The sequence below is a fragment of the Microtus pennsylvanicus genome, chromosome 2, assembly GCF_037038515.1.
Source record: "Microtus pennsylvanicus isolate mMicPen1 chromosome 2, mMicPen1.hap1, whole genome shotgun sequence".
Classification (NCBI taxonomy): domain Eukaryota; kingdom Metazoa; phylum Chordata; class Mammalia; order Rodentia; family Cricetidae; genus Microtus; species Microtus pennsylvanicus.
The window spans coordinates 108,623,986-108,644,526 of record NC_134580.1 but is presented as its reverse complement, the minus strand read 5'-3'; the positions used below and the strand labels follow the sequence as shown (position 1 = coordinate 108,644,526).

At 49.5% G+C, this 20,541-nt stretch overlaps 1 protein-coding gene across 3 annotated transcripts in view; it reads right to left on the bottom strand.

Annotated features, from left to right (window-relative positions):
• Nucleotides 1-5,307: 5,307 nt before the first annotated feature.
• The window catches only part of Ebf4 (EBF family member 4), a 73,513-nt gene continuing 58,279 nt past the window's right edge, over nt 5,308-20,541 (bottom strand). Inside the window, exons 8-18 of one of the 3 annotated variants that reach the window (XM_075962157.1) lie at nt 17,519-17,600; nt 16,691-16,808; nt 16,473-16,606; nt 16,245-16,371; nt 14,787-14,875; nt 14,594-14,659; nt 14,327-14,498; nt 14,056-14,241; nt 11,011-11,208; nt 7,723-7,798; nt 5,308-7,520 (exon numbers count right to left, since the gene is read on the bottom strand). In XM_075962157.1, coding sequence (XP_075818272.1) covers nt 7,728-7,798; nt 11,011-11,208; nt 14,056-14,241; nt 14,327-14,498; nt 14,594-14,659; nt 14,787-14,875; nt 16,245-16,371; nt 16,473-16,606; nt 16,691-16,808; nt 17,519-17,600 — 1,243 coding nt within the window. In that variant the 3' untranslated portion in view covers nt 5,308-7,520; nt 7,723-7,727. Of the gene's footprint in view, nt 7,521-7,722; nt 7,799-11,010; nt 13,777-14,055; nt 14,242-14,326; nt 14,499-14,593; nt 14,660-14,786; nt 14,876-16,244; nt 16,372-16,472; nt 16,809-17,518; nt 17,601-20,541 lie in introns of those variants that run through there. The other 2 variants (XM_075962156.1, XM_075962158.1) reach the window with 2 other exon arrangements.

The window sequence follows — 20,541 nt, the reverse complement described above, 5'->3', positions numbered from 1 at the left end:
TCAGGGTTGTCTAACCTGAGCCACTCCTTCCCTAAGCCAGCCTCCCCTCAAGGTGGTACCCTTTGCCAACCCCCTTTGAAGCCCTCCCTTCTTCAATTCTGCCACCAGCTCAGTCTTCCCTGATCCCCAGGGATTTCCCTTTCCCAGGACTCCCCTGGACCCTCGGTTTTCCTTTGGTTATTCAGGGTCACCCCCTTCTATAATAACACCATCAATCTTCCATAAACAGCCATCTGGACACTCCCAGGAGGGTTCTCTGATGTAACCAGACCCTGTCTAAAAATCTCTCGTCCACAATCTCCCCATTCATCTCCCTATGATTCCAGTAACGCTGGTTCTGCAGCTAACAAAGTTTGTGATAATATGACAAAGTTTTTCATAAGCCTGACTTGGGCCGAACACTCTGTGTGGTCTTTCTCTAGGTAATAGTGGACATGGCTTTGGCCTCAGCCCTTACAGTGTCCGGCTGAAGCATGGCTGCCATAGCATACTCAATTATTACAAATAATAAATCATCCAAGCAACTCCAGAAGGCCACCGAGGACTCAGCGGAGTCCCTAGCCTCTCTCCAACCCCAGATCACTTCAATAGTGTTACAGAGTCACAGAGCACTGACCCTCTTCACAGAAGACAAGGGAGACACCTCCAGGTTCCCAGGGAAAGAATGCTGCTGCTACACCTATGAGTCTGGCCAGAAGAAACTGGGAAAAGACCTCAGGTGGTATGAGCAATCCACTTCCTCTCCCTGGTGGCCGTCCTCCCTTTCTGCTTGGCTCACCCTATTAGGGGACCAGTTGCTCTCATTTGTCTACTTTTCCTTCTAGTCCCTTGCCTTCTCTGCCTCCTCCAGGAACTGATTTACAGTCTCCAGGGCGGCAGCTGACCAGATGCACCTACCTTCGCCTGTACCTCCCTTTAAACACCAGCCCACTGACTCCTGACTCCCTCTCCCCATGCCAGTAGGAAGCTCCAGATCTGAACCTGTGCCCATATACCCAAAGAGGTCAGGATGTTCCTTGGTAGCTTCTGGCTTGCCCCTGCACAAGCTGAAAACCCCATCTGCCCTACTTCTCCCATCCCTGTCCATGCTGAAAAGCCTCTGAACAAAGGAATGGCACCCAAGTGCCCACCCAGGGACCTCACTTCTGATCATACTTGGGCTCAGTCCCAGCTCCTGGCTGGCATGTCATCGCCCCTTGCCTAAGGTCTATAAAACCTCCCCACCTTAGCTTTGAGGCCCGACTTCTCTGAGATCAGTGAACATACCTGGGAGTTGCTTTGCTCTCAATAGGTCTGTCGCTATACTTGTAATTTGGCTTGATCCAGCTTATTGCATCAGCAGGGAAACTTATTATCATAAGATAATGGAAAAAGACATGTCACCAACCAGAATACTCATCCCTCCATCTTGGTTAAGCACAGGCTAACTCTGCGTAGTTGTTTCCTTCTCCCAGGTATTGCCCATAGCCAAATGCGAGCTGCTTCACCCAGGTTACCACTCTGGCAATCAGCAGCCAATTACCAGGAACACGGGAATAGTAAAGCTATATCTTCTCACAAAGAAGAGCCTACTGTGGTACCTTGCGGCCTCCAGAGCTTGGAGATGACATTATGCCAAATTGCCCCCTGCCCTTTCTCTTCTTCCAGAGAGAACTTTCATGCATATCCAAATCTCTTCAGGCTCTGCTTCCAGGATCTCCTACCTCAGATTATAGTGCATGCTGAATAAATTATGGATAACGGCAATGTAGCACCGTCCCATCGGCTATGTGGAGGGAAGGGAAGGCCTTGCTGGCTCTTTCTCCTGCTACTGCAGGCCCACATCTAACACGCACCTCTCCTCACACCTTTGATACTGAGCTGCTTCAAGGGGAACCGGATTTGGAGTTCTGTCAACTTTAAGCATAGTGATGAGTTTTTTCATCGCTATGAAAAACTTTTTGGTTTTCAAGTAAAACCAACATTACCTCACTCAGCGAGATGTCCGACAGCCTTTTCTGGCCTGGCCTGACTCTACAGAGCTCCACGCTGGGGAGGCAGTGGGAGACCGACTCACAGGCCTGCCAAGTGTGGGCATTTGCAGCAGCTGCTCCACCACATTGCACCCGTGGCCAGTTTGTCTTGGCAAGGCGAACCTCTAGGCCCGGTTTCTTAAGAAGGAAGGGCTCCAAGAGTGGCCCAGAGAAACCAGCTTTTTACCACAGAAGCCAACGTTGGTCAGATTTGGATAAGGACCAGTTCAAAATGGTTGGGTTCTCCCCTGAATGGGTTCAGTTCTGGGGGAGGGCACGGATGCACAGAGGGAGCAGGCTCATGATAGCTACCAGGGCTCCATACAGCTGAGGTTCCCACCATTCCAGCCAGCCAACAACACACTGAGACAGCCTTCATTCTCAGACTGGCATAAGAAGGGTGAGAACTAAGATGCTAAAATGCTGGGCCCTGGGGCTGGAGGGAGGAGTCAGTGTTCAGAGTGAATACTGACCTTACAAAGGACGCGAGTTCACTTCCCAGTACCCATGCTGCAGGTGGCTCGTAACTCCCTCTCCAGGGGCATCTAACACCTCTGGCCTCCTTGGGTACACACACACACACACACACACACACACACACACACACACACACACTTTCACATACACCATAGAAAAGCAAAATAAATATTTAAAATGCTAAGTCTTAATGAACAGCAATCCTGTTATTTGATGGTATTTTCCCTTTCCCTTTTATATGCATGGCTTCTTTGTTCTCAAGGAACAAAACAATCAAAAGGAAAGAAGGCAAAAGCAGTCTTGTTCTGTTACTCCCTTCTGGGAAGCCTCGTCTTTACCTTCGTAGTCATGAAGTCTATTCTGTTCTATCTCCTGCTGAAATCTCTACACTCAAACCCTCCCACTCATCCTCATGCCAAGCAGTTCCTGTAGCTACAAACCCAGAGCCCCTCCTCTCCCCCCCCTCGGGTGCTGACACCCTATCAGAGCAAGGTGAGGTGCTTGGACACCTTTGCGCAGCAAAGGGACACAGGGACTTCGAGGCAGGTCACCCACAGGGATCTTCTGGGTCTCCAACAGAGGGGACCAAGAGCTATGTAGAGCACCTAGCTGGACTGGAATCACAGTCAGAATGGGACAGTAAAAAGATGAGCCACAGGGAGGCCGAATGACCATGAGCAGTTTGTTCTCATGTTTCCTCCTCCCTGGATTCCCCAGAGGCACCAGAAGCTAGCATGGAAAGAAAAATCGATATATGTGTAGATTTCTGTATTTTGCTTCCCAGAAGTCATAGAAACACATATTTTTATGTGCCAAGAGGTAGGAAGAACAAGAGCAGGAGAAGGAGAGGAAGAGAATGGAGCCTCATATTAGCAATTAATACGCCTGGGCAGAGGGCATGCAGTGATCCACCATTAAACACACCATTAAACACACCATTAATGCAATGGCTTAAGATCAGACATATAACTAATGTGATTCAACACATTAACAAAGTCATGCAGAAAATCACGGGATGATCTTAAGATATGCAGAAAAGTATTTTTTAAAAAAAATTTGGAACTCAGTCATAATTTTAATTAAAAAAATTAGATTTTATGATAACTATAAGCCAAACACAATACTTCATGGTGAAACACTAAAAGTCTGCCGTCCAGGATCAAGAATAAAGATGTTCACTGCCACTGCTTTTATTCACCATCAAACTGAAGATTCTAAGCAGTACATTTAGACATGAGACGGAAATGAAAATAAAAACTTCAAATGTTTGTAGATCAAATACTCATATACTCTATTGATAAATTATTACTAACTGAAGTGTGTTGCTGGATATAAAGATTATTTAAAAAAATCAGTTGTGCTTCTAAGTGACATTCACTTAAGCATTCATAACAAATACCTTCAAAATGAAATGTACAGGGGCTGGAGAGATGGCTCAGAGGTTAAGAGCATTGCCTGCTCTTCCAAAGGTCCTGAGTTCAATTCCCAGCAACCACATGGTGGCTCACAACCATCTGTAATGAGGTCTGGTGCCCTCTTCTGGCCTTCAGGCATACACGCAGAAAGAATATTGTATAATAAATAAATAAATAAATAATGAAATGTACAATTATATACAATACTTCATGTGATAGATGTGCAAGACTATCATGAGAAGTCTTTAAAATATTTTTTAAATTTATGTTTTACTTTTTGACATTATAATAGAATTACCTAATTTTCCCCTTCCCTTTGTTTCCTCCCAACCCTCCCATATAACTTTCCTTTCTTTCCTTCAAATTCATTAATCTCTACTGCAATGAGATGGAGGAAAGACAGAAAGCTTAAACAATAGAGCTGGGCAGTGACTATTCATTTAAAAACAAGCACAGTTGGTCCTTTGGTCACAGCCCAGATGATTTAGCTGGGTGTGGTAGTGCACCCCTTGAATCTCAGCACTCAGAGGCAGGCAGAGCTGTGTGAGATTGAGGCCAGCCTGGGATACATAAAGCGATCCTTACAAAAATAACAAATAGACCAAAGAAAAAAAATCAACCAACCAACCAACCAAACAAACAGAAAACCAAACACAGCTAATAATGCCATGGAAGAGAATGGGCGCATGGAAGAACAGAGAGGTAAGGACTCCAGGGTCCACATTTATGGTCCATGCTGCGCATTCATCAGGCTCTCATACTGATGGTCTTTTTGCAAACATTCTGCTCCATCATCCACTGGTTGTGGCTGTCATCACTGTGGTGATAGCAGAAGGTAAAGTGAAAAGGCATGCATAGACTGGAGGATGGTGGCTACTCCAGGCAAAGGAGCAGGACTTGAGAATCACAGACCTGAAAAGTCTCTTCTCTAGGGGAGAAAGATGCTGTGGACTGTGTCTGTTCCCTGTGTGGAAACATCATCTTAGAGAAGATAGAACTTGGGTCTATGTGAACCACCTAAAACGTGTTCAATACTTGTGTCTTCACACACACACACACACACACACACACACACACACACACCAATTAACAAACAAATAAATATAACAAGAAATTCAAAATCAATCAACAAATAAATATAACAAGAAATTCAAAATCAACCAATCAATCAACAAATAAACATAACAAGAAATTCAATATAAACCATGTGCCAGGTTGGTAAGACGGTGCAGTGGGTAAGAGCACCTCCATGCACCGCTGGATTCCACCGTGGAAGGAGAAAACAGACTTCTGAAAGTGAGTTCTGACCTCGACCACTGCACTCATACTGTGACACGCGTGTGTGTGCACACACACATATACACACAAACACACACACAGACAAATAATAATAAAGTTTTTATTTTAAATTAAAACATTAGTTGTGTCAGTGGGGAACAGACCATGGAGATCACTCTGGCAGAAGGATGTGTATGTTTCAGGTTTCTCATTTTGATGTAAACTACCTGGAACTGGTGTGTGTGTGTGTGTGTGTGTGTGTGTGTGTGTGTGTGTGTGTGAAGGGAGGTCATGTAAACTCAAATGGCGCAGTGAGTCCTGAGATGGGACCACTGAGGAAAGACAGATATCATATCTCATTTTATATCGATCATGGCACCTGACCCATTTGGGGGACCAGATGCAATCACCATCGTTACCAGTTGTCTCCTGTACAGATTACAGTCTGTAGAGACCTGGCCTTGAAGGCTCGGTTTGCTAAGAAAGGCTTGGGTAGACAGTCTTTGCTTTTCTATGTGGGCTTCCATCCGGGACAGCATGGGAGGCCAAGCACTGAGGGCGGGGTGACACCAATCGTGCATCCCAAGGGAAAGGAACCCTAGATTCTGTTCAAGAACACTAGAGGCCAAGTGGAGACCTCCAAGGACAAGACCAGCCTACCTGCTGTGACAAGGATATTTTCCCAGAAGGCTGCAGGGCATTGGTGTAGGGGGTTGGTAAAGACAGGGTTTCCAAATGCCTGAGGTCAGTCTGGGCATTGAACTTACTAGATAGTGGAGTTAAAGGGGGGAAAAAAACCTGGCTTTCAGAAGGAGAGAATGTGACCTTATCTAGGAGTGTGTTTCAGGGTCTGGGAGCCTTCTGGCACTCTGGGTGGGTGATTTGGCCAAGGAAATTACTATGCTCCTTTTAAGCTCTTAGGTAAAGCCAAAAAGGGGTCTGGGGAAGAGGCAAAGGGGGTTAATGCGATTTGGAAGGGCCTCCTGGGACCCACAAGCCACCCACCAAGCCCAGGTAGGTCCTCTAGCCCCTGAAACCAAATTTCTTTCTGCACCCCTACTAACATCTAGGTTAGTATTTTTTTTTTGTTTTTGGAGACAGGGTTTCTCTGTGTAATAGCTCTGACTGTCCTGGAACTCACTCTGTTGACCAGGCTGGCCTTGAACTCACAGAGACCCACCTGCCTCTGCCCCCCAGTTGCTGGAATTAAAAGCGTGCACCACCACCTGACTCTAGGCTAATATCTAACATAATATTTAACATGTTATGCTCCAGTTTCCAGCGATGTCTTGAAACCCTCATCTTGGTCTTGGCCAAGATGTACCAAGTTCTACATTCCTGATCTACGTTGGCCCCATACAACACTGTTGGGACCGAGTTCATCTAGGAGACACAAAACAGGGGCTGATTTCTCAGCTGATCACTGGAGATGCCTTAAAAGCCCGAGACACAAAGTTGCCCAGGAGCATGGATCAAAGTGGTCCTAGGAGAGCTGCAGAGCCGCTGAGAAAAGCAGACCAAGGAAGCAGGCGAGAGAGGCCATGTGGCCACCTGCATCTGGTTTATTGTTCTTTTGTCCAAACTCAGCAGAGTGTGAGGCCACCAAGGGGCAGCCAGGCTGATCTTTGGGGCCAACTAGAGTTAGGTGTGTGGTGGTAGGGGACAAAATTCATGAAACATCCATTGGGTAAGAGTCAAAATTCAGGAGGCCCGTCTGTGCATCTTCCATGCCGAAATCCCCCACCGCAAGGAGGCGAGATGGGATCTGCATGAATGTGCTACTCTCAAATGAAGTGGGGGCAGTCACTGGGGTCCAGTGGCTTGTGGGCAGCTCCATGGGAGCCTGAATGGGCCTCCTGAGATGGCTAGACGCCACCTTGTTCACGAGAGAAGGTGGGCTGCAAGGCCAGGTGAGGTGAGTCAGATGCAAGCAGGACCTCGTCTAGATCACCTCTCCCTGAGCTGTCCTCTTTCCTGTGGTTCCCAGTTCTTGCTCATCTTACCAACATCTCTGGTCTTTACAAAACCCATCTCTTACAGAGGAACCAATCCAGTGGGTAAGGCCCAACATCCCAACACCTCCCTATGATGCTCTCTTGCCAAGAGCATCCTCACAGTGCTGGGCTTCTAATGTGCCCCAAGAAAGGGAGGTAAGTATGAGGGTCTATGGGTATGTGGGGCCCTTGAGCACAGAGGCGAAGGCCTCTTCCTGTGTATCCCAGGGACTGAGGTCTACCCAAAGTCTTGACCCTATATCTGTTTGTGCTGCCATCCCAGCCATGAACGTGAATCCAGAAGGATCTCCAGTCCAGCCTCATTAGGGACAGCACCTGCAGACCTGGTGGGACAAGAAGGAAAGAAGAAAATCTTGGAGGAAGGTTGGCTGCAAGGGGATAGGAAACCACTTCCTTCCATGTTCCCTAATCAGCTATCTAGAAGACAGGCAGAAGAAAGGAAGATTTGGACCCCAACTCCCCAACCCTGCCAAACCTATTCCAGGGCTAAATGAGAGAGAGAGGGAGACTGAGATGGACACCTACCATAATTAAGAGTATGCCAGGCCCTGGAGCCCCCGGGCTGCAGAGTGGAACTTGTCAGTATCTTCAAAAGGCTGGTCTGTGGTCACCAAGGAGAGAGGGAAATAAGCCTTCTGTGACCTGGTGACCTTACCTGCATGTTCTTCTCTGGACGGAAGACAGAAGGCAGGTATATAACACCTTCTTCAGGCTGTCAATCTATCTGGCCCTTGTTTGGGACCAGCACTATAGATGGAAAGGTGAGGGGCGCCACTTTGGTGTCTCAGGATGTACAGCCTACACCCTTGACTTCTTTACTTCCCCGACCTCTGTGCTTCTCTTCTAGGTTGTCCCCTTCTTCCCCCCAACCCCATGTGTAACATATAACTGTGTGTCTGTGGTGTATATATGTGCGTGCAAGTGGGCCAACCTGTGCATGTGTGTGGTGAAGGCCAGAGGTTGGCTCTGGGAGTCTCTCTCCACTTGATTTCCGAGACAGGGTCACTCATTAAAACTGGAACCTGCCATTATTTTCCAGGTGGACTTACTGGCCAGTGAGTCTTGAGTATCTGCTTGTCTGGCCCAGGGCTGGGGTGACAGGTGTGTCCCACCACACCCAGCTTTTATGTGGAAGTTAGGCATCTGAACTCAGTGGTTCATGCTTGCACAGCAAATGCTTCGCTCAGATCATCTCCCAAGCCCAGACCCACCTTCTTCAGAGGGCCTGTGCCAAGGTGAGGAAGCAAATGGATGAGGACCAGGATAGTAAGGAAAGGCAGCTTCTGGGGGAACTGATCCATATATACAGCAGCATCCTGTCTGTCACCACAGGTGGGAAATACACCATTCACTGGTTCCCACCCCACTGGTCCCTTTCCTTCAGCTGGCAGGACTCTGGAGTCATGTCTTCCCCATCTCTCACATTTTAAGCTGCACACACACACACACACACACACACACACACACACACACACACACACACACACACGTTAGGACAAAATATCCGAAAGTTGGAAATAAGACCAAGAAAAGGGATGCTGTGCCTTTAAGGGGTGGAAGTTGGGAACAGGGTCCTGCTGTATGACCCAGGCTGGTTTTAAACTTTAGATCTTTCTTGGCCTTTTAAGTTCTGGGATCCCCAATTCCACCTTCCTGACATGGTGGGCAGGCTGCCAGGCCCACCCAATGTTCGTTTGTGTTCTGGGGAATCAAAACTGTGGTCTTCATGTTTAAGAGCTTTAGCCTCCGAGCCATCTCCCCTGGGCCTCACCTATTCTTTTTTGTTGTTGTTGTTTGTTTTTCGAGGCAGGGTTTTTCCTTAGCTTTTTTGGTTCCTGTCCTGGAACTACCTCTTGTAGACCATGCTGGCCTTGAACTCGCAGAGATTCGCCTGCCTCTGCCTCTAGGGTGCTGGGATGAAAGGCGTGCGCCACCACCGCCCTCATGTATTCTTTAAGTCACTTAGTCACCCTGTTAGCTCATTCATGAGTTAAGTTTTTTACATTTATCTATATGACTTATCTTCCAATGCCTTGCATATGGGTTTCTATATCCTGGCTTTCCTCTCTACACACCTTGCTGGGGCTTCCTCCCCTAGAAAAGGAATTAATTCTTCAAACCCTGCTTGGGCAAGCCCTTTCTCGACAGCAGTTCATACTGTGGATGGCACACCAACCAGTCTTCTAGCCCTCTTCCCCTGTATATAAGTTTGGAATTAGTTGAACCACCACCTCAGAGGAACAGTCTGCAGAGGGAAAGAACTCATTCTATCTGCAGAGTAGGGCAGAGCACAGCAGAAAATTTCCAGACCACGGTGGGTTGCTGCACCATCCTCCACTACAGTCAGTTTCCCTGGTGGTCAGGTGGATTCTCTAACTACTGTGTGTATTTGGCATCCTTAGTTGTCTTCTTGTGCTTCACACTCCTTCCAGTGACCCCAGAGTCTCATAGAGAAAATCTTAGGGCTCAGAGGCCTTTCTGGGTGCTGTCTACAGTTTCCCAAGTTCATCCTGCATGGGGTTGAAGGATGACTATGGGTCTAGCACAGAGGCTTGGCTTCCTTGACTATTTTGGCCTCAGCAAATCATATCATATTTAGAAGACGACATGAGTATCTCTTCCTAAGCCCCAAAGATATTCCCAGGAACTAATGCCCAAGATGAACGTTCTTTTTAAAGATAAATTTTGTGCCTGACATGGTGCTGCACACCTTTAACCCCAGCACTCAGGAGGCAGAGACAGGTGGATCTCTGAGTTTGAGGCCAGCCAGGGCTTGTCTCAAAAGTAAATAAATAAAAAATAAAATTTGTGCTCTAATAAATTTGTTTTCTTAGAAGATTCACTGTATAGTTCAGTTTACTGAAAACTGGATGACTATCACCATTTACTAGCAAACACGGATTCTCCCCTGAGGAATGACCATTACTATCTGGGAGACTATCCTGTAGGGCATGTTCTACCCCAGCCGCTGTCAGCTCACTTGTCCATCAAACTGCAATGAAACCTTCGAGAGGTTTCTGCACTTGACGGGGGCCTTCTGACTCCATATTCACCTAAGAATCTAACTCCTGTTTTTTAAGCACCGACTATGGGGTAGGTGACAAAGCCAGGCGCTGAGCTCAGGGCTAAGCTCTGCTTTGGGTCCCAGGAGATCCTTCCAGACATCCCTGTATCATCATCAACGCCTGCCAGTCTTGTGAGCTTGACAATCTCATCTAGCTCTGCCCCCCGCTATCTCTCCCAACTCGGACTTGCTCTATCCCACATCCTGTTACTTTTACCTCCTTCCCCACAGCTGAGCTTCCAGTGACTGTTTGGGTGGGGAAAGCTCTATGGGCTGAAAGTATCTGCTGCCTGTGTGTAAAACGAGAGAATGTCCCTTTCACTACTGGACACAGGAGGGGAACTCGTTCTTAATTCCTAATCTGTACATCGGGAAAGGGGAAGTTGGGCTAACCCTTATTCAAGGTCAGTGCCCTCTTGTTCATTAGATAACCCAGCATCAACGTGGTAAGTCCCTCTGGTAGACACAGGAGAAAGACATGCAACCTATATGGCTTCCTTCATCTCGTAGGGTTAGGTCTTTGTTCTAGGTTCTATTGAACAGGGCTAGACTACAAGGACTTTCCACTTGGGATTTCAATCTCCTTGGCCAAGGGGCCAGTTGAATGGGTCTAGACAAAGGCACAGCTAGCTTTAAGGGTCAAGGTTCAAGTGGAGTTCAGACGGCCTTCCTGGACCCCCACAGAACCTCTTGCTGGGCCCTGCACAGGACACTGTGATGACCACTGTGAGGCAGCCTTGATTGCTCACCTGGAAGCCCTTCTCTGTGGGCTCTGGGGCAGGCCTGCGATGGGGAGCTGGGTGGACGCAGCACAGGGGCGAAGGCGCTCCTCTGTTTGACAGCGGAGATCATGTTGACAGGCGAGAAGGAGAAGACGCTGGTGGTGGGGGCAGCGGCCGGGAGGGACATGGAGGAGGCAGCCGCCAGCGGGGGGCTAGAGGGCATGACTCCGGGGCGGGGCGAGGAAGGGGCAGGTGCAGCAAGGAAGGCAGTGGGAGACACAACAGGAAGACAGCACCAGAGTGAGCAGCAGGGTTGGGGTGCCACGTGGGCAGTGAGTCCCGTGTGGGTTGTTGACCAAGGCTGCAGGCTCAGACCTCCCTGGGGGCTATGGGGGTCCTGAGAAGACCAGGACAAGATAATGTCTAGAGGTAAGATGGGAGCTGCTGGGTGCTGGACCAGCTCTGGCCTTTGCAGGTGTTCTGAGCACCATTTTCAGGGCTCGAGATGACAGGATCAGGCCCAGGGAAAACGAAACAAAAACAAGTAGTGGGCAGTGCTCTCAAAGATGGGAGATAAAAAAGAGATGGAAAGGTGGAATTCCTGCTGAACGCCACTGGAGCTCTGAAACGCTAGGAAATGTTTATGGGGCTGCGCTGCCAAGGCTACACTCAAAGGTCAAGGGTCACATCAAAGCCGGAGTAAGTAGACAGGGATGAAGTTTTAGTGTCTATGCAGCCTATATGCACCCTCCTGTCTAAAGCTGCTCTACCATGAACGACAGCTCACACAAGCCCCTAGTTCATCTCTACTGAATGTTCCTATGCAATGTGCCCTGCACTTTGTTTTTCTGCTCCCCAACCCTGGGCACTGTTTCTTCCACTTTAATTCAAGGCCCTGCCATCTCCAGCCTAGACCCCAGGAGCCTCTTGTATCTGCTAGGGCTCCTGTGTAGCGCATCTCAGTTCCACCTTCTATGTTTTCATCTGAACCAATTCCCGGCTTTGCTCTTCTAAAGACCAGCAGGTAGGATTTTTAATCTTCTCCAACCAGCAGGCAAGGGACAGCAGGTACAGACTTCCTAGAAGAAATCTGTGGCTGAGAAGGCTACTTTGACATCAGAACACCCATTCGCTGACTGTGGGTATAAAAATGATTGCAATAGTATCCTATTCTCAACATCCTTAGCCTGCGGTCACCATCTCCTAGAGAAAAATGCTCAGTGCTTCCTGGTAAAGACCTGGGCATTACGGAGTGCTTAACACCTATTATATAAAAAGGAATATTTGTGGTATCTGTCAAGGCCCAGAGAACTAATACCCACATTTTGCAGAGTTAAGGAGCTCTGAGTAGGACAATTCTGACGACATTTTAGGGACATCCTGGCAAACTCAGGGAGGATGACACTTTATGTAAGTGTGTCACAAAGCACCCCACACTCAGAGGAATGGATGTGGACCCGAGTGAACACTTTCTGAGATGGGAACAGGCCTAGGTAGCGCCCCGAGTGACCCTGCTGAGGGTGAGTGACTTTGGAAGTTCTGGTCTGGCTGACTAGGGTGACCCCAGAGAGACTGTGCACTGGGGCAGCCCCCTTTCACTGCTGACACACTGCTGTGTGTCTGGAAAAGGGCGAGAGAGTCAAACACAACGGAAACTAGAAGGCTGGGAGGTCACGGTCTTAGAACGAAAGGGATGCGGAGTAGTAGAAGCTGGCTAGGTGCCAGGAGAGACTGGCCTGGGTGGGAGGGAACACAGGAAACAGCCTGTGTGTACTCTGGCTTGGGGGGGACATTGGGTTCCGCAAATTAAGTCAAGGTCAAAGGAGAGTGCCAGGCTGGATTTGTAGCCAGCGAGAGCAGCAGCCCTGGTAAGGAAAGCTAGGCAGGGGGCTAGGCGGTTATTTTAGGTAATGAAAACAGACGGGAATGGAGAAGCAGAAGGGTGGGAACGGCAGGTAGAGCCACAAAAGCTCCTTCTTTGGCAGATGTCACTATTTCTCAGATTCAGTAGTGCCCCAGGCCCTAAGGGACAACCTCTCTTGTGACTGGTAGAGGAGTTTTTGCTGGTGAGAAAGGGTGCACAGAGAACCCCCAAGCTTAGTGCTCTCACCATGTGGATTATAATTACCCTCCAAGCAGTCATCGGTATTGCAAGAGACTAGCAGGCAGTGTGAAATGCCCATCCATCTATCAGAGAGCTACCTTAACCCAAGATGCCAAGTAACTACCGTTCAGATTGGGCCTGCAAAATCATAACATTCTTTCTGAACTTTGTCTGCTTTTCTAGAGACATATTCAGATAGGAGAGCTATCTGAGGTGGGGCTGGGGGGTGTTGTTGATCTTGTTTTACTGAAAGGTGCAACCTGTTGAACGTCTGTCAGCTCCTGGCTAAAACACTCAAGTCTGAATTCAGTCCTGATCACAAGGAATTCTCGTTTTGCCTGAACCATCTGGGAGAACATGAGAGACAAGGCACTCAGAGGGACGGGACAGGAATAAGTGTTCTATGGGTGAGGGGGTGAGGAAGCTCCTCCAGGGCCCCGCCGAGCCCCTAGGGGCCGCCACTCGGTCCACCGTTTCCTCCCCTGCCCCAGGAAGTGCTGCTGAAACCCGGAGCCACACATCCCGGGGCTGCGGGGCGCTGGAAGCCCGAGTCTCTAGAGTTTCCTTAGGCTTCCAGCAGGGGCCGCCAGCCTCCTCCCGAAGTCCCGGCGAAGGACCAAAAGGTTGCTGTCCACCAGGTTTCAGCACAGGTCCCCCTAATTAAGGGCGGCTCCACAATCATGGGAGGGCTAGAAGCGATGTGTACAACTGGGGTCAGCAAAGAGGGCTTAAGGTGCAAGAAGTTTGGCCCCAGGATCCCGGGGCTCCCCGAGGAGTGAGGCAAGTCCCCAAATCAGGGTGTGGGCGAATGGAAGGAGGACTGAGGGCTCTCCATGGCTAGTTCAAGGTCCACCCGCATAAGGCAGGAACTAAAAGCCTTCACCCCAGGATGGGCTGCAGGCAGGGCTAAGTCTATTCAGCATTCCCAGGCTGGACCCGCCCCCTTCCTGTGGGCTGGGGACACTCACTGGCGAAAGGCGAGGTTGCAGTGGAGCCATTAAGAAAGCTAGGGGACCCGGGCACGCCGAGGCCAGTGACACTCGGCGCACCGTAGCTGCCGAGACCAGCTCCAAGGCCACTGCCATAGCTGCTCTGCTGAGAGCCAGGGCTGGGCGCGAACCGGGGCGACGCGCTGCCGCAGCTGCGGGCATAGCCTGCGGGAGAGTGGCGGTTAGCCTAGCTAGCGGCGCTGGGTTCTTCTGGTGCACCGCAACTGAGGGTAGGGGTGGCGACACGCACCCGGCTCCGGGGTGGCATCCCCGACGGCGATGGCCAGGGGGCTGCTGAAGGCGTTGATGCCCACGACGGCGGGGTGTGGGTGGCTGGGGGCCAGGGGTCCGAGGGGTGCAGGTGCGCGCGGGGCGCTGTACAGAGCCTCAGCCACGTCCGCCGCACGCTTCAGGAGGAGCTCCTGCGAAGACAAGAAGGGGGCACGGCCGGGGCAGCGACAGGCGCGGGGTCAGAGCCCCGGGCCCTAGTGCTGGGAGGCGGGCGGAGGCACCATACCTGGTTACTGCTGGGCACTCCGTACAGGGCCTCCGCCAAATCAGCCGCCCGTTTCAGCAGCACTTCCTAGGGCAGGGGAGGAGACAGAAGGAACGAGGGGGGCAGCTCCTGGGGGCGCAGCGGGGCCCTGGAGGGGCTTTCTCACCCCCTTGCCCACTGGACATCCTTATTCCCGACCCACTCCTCTGATTACCTTAGGCAGCCTCTCAGGATCCCCCGGGTGTCTGGGAATGACTTTTTGTAGCCTCTGGAATCCGTAGTCAATGGTAGGCTCATTTAGGGCTGCGGAGAACGGCAATATTTGGAAGACACCCCTCCCGGAACAGAACTTACCTCCCCCAAGTCCAGCTCCATGTTGCCCAGAAACCCCTCGCTCAAGTATCAGTGAACGTCAGGGGAGTCATCTCGGTTCCTTCATTTTATTTGGTCAGAATTAACGCAACAAATATTTACTGAGCCAGGCTCTGTGCCAAGCTTGGCATCAACACACACACACACACACACACACACACACACACACACACACACACACACACACACTTCTATACTTTTATACGCAGGATTTTTGCATTTGGTCATATCAGTTTGCCATTAAAAAAACCTGAACAATCTTTATTTATCATGGATCAGGCAGCTTCTCCGCAACAAGCAATTATCAAGGTTTGCATGCACCTCAGGAAAGGGAGGGGCCAGAACCATGGGCTCTCAGGAGGGCACAGTGCTCCGCCCCTGACTCTTCCCCCTCTTCCCCTTAAGCGCCTTACTCCTCCCTGGTCTCAAAGCGCTTTCTTCACTTCCAATGCTAGACTTAGTCAGTTTCCTCTCCTTTCCCCAAAGCATGAAGTGCGCATTTTCTGGGCTTGGCGCTAGCCAGTCTTCTACCAACATCTCCCGCCCTGTTCCTCTATAGTTATAGCTTAGCTACTTCAGCACAGACTCCCAGGGGTGTCAAGTCCTCTACTCTGTAACTCCACCCTCCACCCATCCTGGGTTCGCAGTTCAGGATATCTGCTACTTGAGGGTATCCTGAGTCCCCAAGCCTCAGTGAGTATGGGAAGAAGCCAGTGGCTTGGCAGGGGGGGTCCAATGCAAAAATGGCAGTGAATTAGGATTTCCACCAAGAGTCAAATGGAACCCAGTTTTCAGTGCATCCCCTTGAGCCTTGTGCTAACTGTTCACTGAGGCATTGTACAAGGGTGTGTGTGTGTCTGTGGGCTCACACACCACTGTGTGGATGTAGAGTGAAGCCTGGAGGACCCAAAATACCCAGAAAAAATTTGGAGAGTGTGAGTCCATTTGGAAGCATCTTCGAGGTAAAAAAAATCGAAAAAAAAGAAGACAGAAAGAAAAAACCCGCAAAGAGGTTCTGAACTCCAGAGTACAAGGCTAGGAGGGAGAGACATCCCTTGGGGAGAACACTTGAGGTAAAAGTTGCTTCCAGAACCTCAGGAAGAGAAACACAGGCCAAGAGGAAAAAGAACTTTGAGAGATCACTTAGTAGGAGTGGGCGAAGGTGTGGGGGGGTGAGGAGCAGCTGCTTAGGGCATGCAGTGCACCCATAGATTTCTGTCACCCCCTGCAACTGTGTTTGAGTTTTGAGCTCAGAGGGCTCTGTGATCTTAGTCCCTGCTTCAGCTGCCTTATTCCTTACCTGTGTAGACAAAGCGGCCGGGGGCTCCTTTACAAAACTGCTTGGACTTGTAGGAGAGGGTCACTTCTACCACCCCAGGGATGTGTCGCGGCGGCGTCTGCACCCGGATGGCGTGGGGAGTGATGAGCTGTGAGAGGAGAGGGGAGGCCTGCAGGTCTAGTCCTGTGGGGAGGGCTTAGCCCTGAGACTCGAGGGAGACCACAGGGAGACCGGCAGGGGTTGGCCCACCTCGCTCCACAGGAGCACGCTGCCAAACACGACCTGCAACCCGTCGAAGAAGTTGTCTCCGATGATAATGACGGTGGCGCCTCCCGTGGTCCAGCCCTCCCCGGGGCTGATGGCCTTGATGCAGGGGGTGGCAGCTGGGAGGTAGGAGAGGACCCAGGTCAAGGGGCTGCACCAAGATGGAGACTGAGGTTGGCCAGGGCTGGGCTGGGAGTCCTGACCTTCAGAAGGATCCAGGCGCCGGGCCCTGCGGCCATGTTTGGAGTTGTTGTGCACAAACATGTTGTCAGACACGGCCAGCACGTGTCCGTCCACACTCACTGTCGTGGACACCACCACCTGTGTGGACAGAGAAGACAGTCTGGCTGGGGCCCTATTAGGGAGAACTAGCACCTTGAGGTGGGTGACTGGAATTCAAAGTGTCCTTAGGTGAGGGGAAGTTCAGTTGGGTGGGGGCTGTGCTGGTAGAGTTGAATCCAGCCGAACCAGGTGACACATCCCCGAGATGAACTGACCTCTCAGGAGCTACAAAAATCAAAAGCCCTGAAAAAGTTGTAGCTCCACAGGCAGAGAGAACCGTCCGTTGATTTTTGCACACCCGGGAACGCTATTCAGTATCATTCAAGTTTGGAGACTGGAATGCCTTCCTAAAGTTGGGGCTCAAATCAGTTACGGAACCCATCAACAGAAGCCCCCACTTTATTCTGGGCAGGAAATCGGTGCTGCCTTCTCCCTACCCCCTGCTTTGGGAGGGGTGTGCAGGTTGGGGAGGTGCTGAGGGCAGCTGTTCGCAGCTTCACACTATGCAAATTACCTGGGTCGTTAATCATGTAAAAATGTCACAATTAGCATCTTCTTAAGTGGGACTCTAATGAAGCCTCCCTTGGCAGCCAGCATAAGTTGAGATGGAGCTGCCCCACCCCCAGCAGGCACCAGACCCTGAGGCTCAGGGCTAGGCAGAGATCTGCTCTGGCAGGGTCACAGTTTTCCCTTCACCTATCAGGAAAGGGTAGATTTGCATGGGGTGAGAGGGCTTTTCCCAAGCCTACCTGGAAGCGGCGCATGTCTCGGGGATTCCCTGCATTCTTCAAGCAGTTCTGGTTGCATTTGAGAAAGAATTTGAGGAAGAACCTGAAACAGTGAGGTTTGGAGGCTCAAAGGTCTGGGGGTTCTGTAAACAGATGAAGATCATGGCTCCCTGCCATGCATCCTCCTAGCCCAGTGACACCCCTTGTTTGCTTACACTCAGGTGCTCACTCCATACTCCTATCTCAAGCTGTGTGCACACAGGGTGCCTGAGATGGACCAATCACCAGGACTACCTTATTACACAAATGCACACACTGCTTATTTGTCTACAAAGTGTATGTATATTTATACACCTGCGCAGTGTATATCCATCACAGAAGGTGCCAATCATAAATTCTACAGTATATGTGTGTGTACCTATCACACATACTATGTATATTCCACATGGAGTTATGCTTACATATGCCCAATACCGAATGTAAACCTTCGACCATGTATATCTGTCATAGTCTGTGCCCACCATACACATTATATCTGTAATACAACACATCTCCTACCCAGATGACTGTCACCTACACAATATGTACTCAGCATAAACTGTCTCATTACAGATAATACATATGCTTTATTATTACTCGCAAGATATAGCTATAACATAAGCATATATTTCACATATGGCCTATACTCATCAAACATGAGGCTGGGCAGTGGAGGCACACACCTTTAATCCCAGTATCTGGAAGGCAGAGGCAGGTGGATCTCTGTGAGTTTGAAATTAGCCTGATCTACATAATGAGTTTAGGCCAATCAAGACTACATAGAGCCATGCCATGATGGTGCACGCCTTTAATCCCACCACTCGGGAGGCAGAGGTGGGCAGATCTCTGTGAGTTAGAAGCCAAGCCTAGTCTACAAGAGCAAGTTCCAGGACAGGCTCCAAAGCTACATAGAAACCTTGTTTTGGGGGAAAAACAGGAAAAAAAGAAAAGAAAAAAAAGACTACATAGAGAAACCTTGTCTCAAAACAATCAAACACCAAACCAAATCGCCGGGCGATGGTGGCATACACTTTTAATCCCAGCACTCAGGGAGGCAGAGGTGGGCGGATCTCTGAGTTCAAGGCCAGCCTGGTCTATAAAGCGAGTTCCGGAACAGCCAGGGCTACACAGAGAAATTCTGTCTCAAAAACAAAAACAAACGACAACCAAACAGGCAAAACCCTCGGATTCTGAGTAGAACAATGCATGCGTGAGCCTATTCCCGTCATGTGTGTTATGTATCCATCCCTCGGGGCATATGAATAGCAAGAATATAGAAAACAATACACCAACCGGGCAGTGGTGGCACACGCCTGTAATCCCAGCACTGGGGAGGCAGAGGCAGGCGGATCTCTGAGAGTTCAAGGTCAACCTGGTCTACAAGAGCTAGTTCCAGGATAGGAACCAAAAGCTACGGAGAAACCTTGTCTCGAAAATTGAAAGAAAAAAGAAAATAATGCACCTACTTGTGTTGTATATGATTTTAAAAACTGTCACTGAGAATGACATCCCCCTCAGCAGATTCCTCTTCCATAGATTTTATATTCATTATACATAGAAAACCTTACATCGGGGAACACACACTTACCATATACACATACCCCATGCAGATATGCAGATTAGCTTCTTTGTTTGTTTGTTTTTGAGACAGGTTTTCTCTGTGTAGCCCTGGCTGTCCTGGAATTCTTTTGTAGACCAGGCTGGCCTCAAACTTGCAGAGATCCACTTGCCTCTGTCTCCCAAGTGCTGGGATTAAAGATGTGTGCCACCACCACCCAGCTCTTTTTTTCCCCTTATATAACTGGTAAGCAAGAAACAACAACAAATACCACAGCATATACCGTGAAGAGGTTAATCCTCCAGTGTTCCAAATAGCTGGCAGGAAGCCACACATCAGTAAGCATGGACAAAACTCTAGCCACTGGAAATGCAAATACTATAATGTATTTCTTTGCCCTCTGAGACTCTGCAAGCATCTTTGGGCATGCCCTACAAGTAGAGGGCAAGGGCTAGGTCCATGGAGGGTCTTGGCATGCAGCGTAGCTTCCTAGGCATCTAGCGGGCTCTTCTAGTTAGTGTTCCCAATTTACTTCCAGTTGTTTGGAAGGCATTTTTACTATGCTGTTTCTTACAATAAACAGCACATAAGGGTCTAAAATTAGGGTGATATTCTGAAATAGTACATATTGTAGCTACCTATATGCTGTTTATACACAGTTCTCATCTGTTAAGACATTGTATGAAATAGATGCCCTAGAGCCTCATACATACATAGTCCTCATACATACCCCACACTCAGATGGGTAGTATCAGCTCCCTAGGCAAAGTACAGGCTGGTTCATTAATTTTCAGCACACAGAATGCTTTAGCAGGGGCTAGAAGGAGGGAAACATCTCAGACTGGACCACAGTCCCTGTGCTGAGAGGACTGATGTTAACTCCTGAATACCATGGATGATATGGCCAGCATGGTGGTGGTGGGATGACCCAAAAGGTACTTTCTTAGTATCCACACTTGCTCATGGTACCCAACTCCCAACCCTGTAGAGCTGAGAGGGAAGGTTCCTGGGATGTGGAGGGGATGTGGATGAGAGGTGGGTACCACAACCAAGTGCTACTCTGTGCACTGTTAGCTGGAGGGGTGTGAGCGTAACCACGGTTTTCAGAAAGCATCCAGACCAGCAACATTGCAAGGAAACTTGCTAGGAGTGCAGAAGCTCAGGTTCCGCCATATCTAGACCTGCGGAATCTAAACAGCTTTGTTGGGGCCCAACGTCTGTGTTCTCTAAAGTCCTCTATAGCACTGAACCTCTTGAATGTGGTGAGTCTCAATCTGAGACATACTGCAAGTATGAAATACACATTGGATTTCAAATACTTCGGAAGAAAAGATAATAAAATAACAACTCACCCCCCCCCCAAAAAAATGCTGGATGGTAGTGGTACACACTTTTAATCCCAGCAATTGGGGGGCAGGAGCAGGCAGATATCAGTGAGTTCGAGGCC